Source organism: Chrysochloris asiatica, unplaced genomic scaffold (assembly GCF_000296735.1).
Source record: "Chrysochloris asiatica unplaced genomic scaffold, ChrAsi1.0 scaffold00056, whole genome shotgun sequence".
Classification (NCBI taxonomy): domain Eukaryota; kingdom Metazoa; phylum Chordata; class Mammalia; order Afrosoricida; family Chrysochloridae; genus Chrysochloris; species Chrysochloris asiatica.
In genome coordinates this window covers 636,150-639,467 of record NW_006408574.1, presented here as the reverse complement: position 1 = coordinate 639,467, position 3,318 = coordinate 636,150, and the positions used below count along the sequence as shown (strand labels likewise).

Below are 3,318 nucleotides of genomic sequence, written 5' to 3'. Positions count from 1 at the left end.
GTTTAAAATCATGAAAGGTGTGTGGCAATGTTGTATTGTTTCAATCTGTATGTTGAGCAAATAATCCGAGAAGCTGGGTTATATGAAGAAAAACATGGAATCAGGATTGGAGGAAGACTCATTACCAACCTACAATATATGCAGATGATACAACTTTGTTTGCTGGAAGTGAAAAGGATTTAAAAGACTTACCGATGAAGATCAAAGACCATAGCCTTCAGTGTAGGTTGCACCGCAATGTAAAGAATACAAAAATCTTCACCATTTGACCAATAAATAACATCATGATAAATACAGAAAAGATTGAAGTTGTTAAAGACTTCATTTTGCTCAGATCAGCAATCACACTCACGGAAGCAGCAATCAAGAAATCAATGACATATTGCACTAGGCAAATCTGCTGCACAAGACCTCCTTAAAGTGTTTGAAGAGCAAAGATGTCAGTTTGAGAATTAAGGTGTGCCTGATCCAAGCCATGGTATTTTTAATAACCTCATATTCATGTAAAAGTTGACATGAATAAAGAAGACTTTAGAATAATTGATGCATTTGAATTATGGATCTTGGTAGAATATCAAAAGTACTACGGACAGACCAATCTGTGTTGGAAACAGGACAGCCAGAGTGCTCCTTAGAAGCCAAGATGACTAGACTTCGTCTCTCGTACTTCAGACACGTTATCTATCGGGAGGGACCAGTCCCTGGAGAAGGCATCCTGCTTGGAAAAGTGGCGGATCATTGAAAAAAAGGAAGACCGTCAACAAGATGGATCGCACAGTGGCGGCGGCGGCAATGGGCTCAAGTATGACTGTAAAGAGCATTTTGTTCGCTTGTGCACAGGTCTCTAGGAGTCGGAACCGACTCAATGACAAGATCTATGCACCTCAGGACAGAAGTCCCACATGGGTGTTTATAAGGAGAGCCTGAGGGACCCCAAACAGCGGAACTTCCCTGGGCATCTTCCCACAAAAGAAGCCGTGTGCCTAGCGGTCTCCATATCCTGTTATGGAAGAAAGAGTTCACTGAAGAAAGAAAGAGTCTGGTCACCACCACCCACAGTCAGATAGCTCCATCAGTCAAAATATCTGTCAGTTCTTCTGTGTCAGACAACCCAGCTGCCATCGATTCTGATTCACAGAAACCAGTGAGGACAGCAGAGGGCTTCCAAGGGTCCCATAGGGTTTCCAAGGAAGCAGATAACCTCAGCTTCCTCCTATGAAGCAGCTGGTGAGGTCAAACCACTGACCTTCCCATTAGCAGCTGAGCACTTACACTGTGCAGTCGGTCTCCTTTGTTTAAGACAGAGGTGGGGAAGGTCTGGCCCTCTGGCCATTTAAGATCCTCGAAATCATGTGATCTGCCAAGGCAACTGCAGTTCCAGCCATCGCATCAGGAGTTAAATGTCTGACCAAATATTTGTTGTAGTTAAGTGCCGTTGACTCACTTCCAACCCATAGTGACCCTGGATAGGATTTCCAAGCAGCAGCTGGTGAGCTTGAACCACCAACCTTGCAGTTCAAACTGACGTTTGTAGTCCAGTGCATTAACCTACCACGCCACACCAGGACCCTTGACCAAATACAGCAGGCTAATTTTTAAGTTAATATTTTTGTGTAGCCCATGAATGATGTCATAATTTTGGCAAAAAGAAGGTTCCTCACCCCTGGTTTAAGGCCATATTTCACAAGGTTTGCTTGTTTTTGGTTGGGGCCATGTTTTTCAATTTTTCCTTAAAAGCTCAGAAAAAAACAGAGGGAATGGAAGCAAATCCTGTTGAATGATGATGCACGGAGGAGATTGTAATCACTGCAATGAAATGATGGCGTAAAGCCGATGTTCTCCCATGTCCACTATCACTCAGTTCACAATAAAAAAATTAAAAAAAGGGAAAGGAGGATGAAGGAGACTGTAAGAACAGGGAGAATATGGGAAGGGTGCAGGCACGTTGTGGGGATCACAATCAATGACATGAGACAAGATGTGTATGAATTGCTGAATGGAAAGCCAATTTGTTCTGTAAACTTTCACTCAAATCATAATCGTAAGAAAAAAAAAGTATTCTGCAAAATGCTCATCTAGCATGCTTTCTCAGCTTCTAACCCCACCTCAAGCGACTTGTCACTGACCTTGGAGTCCATCAAGCAGAGCAGCTGTAGGGATCCACCAGCATCCGCCAAGCCCAAGATGGGGTGGTCGGTCACTGGAATGTGGCACCTGGGGAGAGAACTTACATCTCAGTGCAGACACAGGGCACACTGGGACCAGAGGCACCATGAGTTTATCGTACACTTCAACCCACACTGGGTGAGACCCCAGCAAAGACTCCCCGTGCCTGAACTCCGAAGCTCGTAGTGCTCCCCTAACTCTGGGGCTAGAGAATGCCGAAGGGAATGAGCCCCTAGTCCCAACAGGGGTGGGGCAGTACAGATAAAAGCACAGGGCAGGTTTCCCTATCTTGTAACTTCCCTTGAATCAGAGAATAGCTAAATAAATACTCGTGACAAATTTCAGAAGAAGTGCCGTTATCAAAACTGTACCATTTCATGTCCAGGATAGCAGCCATGTCTCTTCTGTGGGTTTCAACTAACACAGAGGCAGAATTCTCCTCGTTGAAGGTGTACAAGTAAAGGCGACCTAAGCGGGTTTGAGACTCCTCTTCCAAGTCCACTTCATTCTTCAAAAAACGAAGGTACATTCTCTGCATTACCCTAACAGACTTGGAGAACCCCAGCAAGCAGGGAAGGCGGCTTCCCTGCCTGGCTGCTTCCTAGTGGGTCAAGCATGTCTTGCCAGGAGATTAGTAGGCGCAGGGGAGCTATCCCCCAGACAGCAATGAACGTTGCTTCTACACCTGCCAACACGGCTTGGTTTGGGGAGCACTCGCTTCCCCTTCTCCCTCCCAGCAGGACCCCGCTTTGGATCTTTACTGATGCCTGCGAGAGTTAAGGTACAGTTTCGATGAGGTTCTGTTTTCTCTGTACCACCGCGTGTACCCCGCCAGTAACTCCCGATTTCCTGGCCTTCTTTCCATCCTGACTCCCTGGACCGAAACCGGAGCCCAGCGCAGAAACGTCGGCCGAGGGCGCCGCCCCGCACCTTGCTCTCCGAGTCGTAGGCCCTGTCCTCCGGCTTTTGCAGCTGGTAGGTGCCGCACGCCAGCAAGTGTCGGTAGCCTTCCAGCGGGCACCACTCCACCGAGTCTGCCGTGTACTCGGTGTCCACCGTCTGCAGCAGCCGGCCGTGGGCTCCCGGCGCGAAGACTTCCGTCTGGGGGAACTCCGCGCTCGGGCTCCCAGCAGGGCAGCGACAAGAAGCCAT

The 3,318-nt window shown here is 47.6% G+C and overlaps 1 protein-coding gene across 1 annotated transcript in view; it reads right to left on the bottom strand.

Annotated features, from left to right (window-relative positions):
* Positions 1–3,318, bottom strand: part of DPH7 (diphthamide biosynthesis 7) — a 10,830-nt gene extending 7,512 nt beyond the window's left edge. The window contains exons 1-3 of the mRNA XM_006863774.1: positions 3,097–3,318; positions 2,538–2,650; positions 2,127–2,214 (exon numbers count right to left, since the gene is read on the bottom strand). Of these exons, the coding sequence (XP_006863836.1) occupies positions 2,127–2,214; positions 2,538–2,650; positions 3,097–3,318 (423 nt within the window). The remainder of the gene's footprint in view (positions 1–2,126; positions 2,215–2,537; positions 2,651–3,096) is intronic.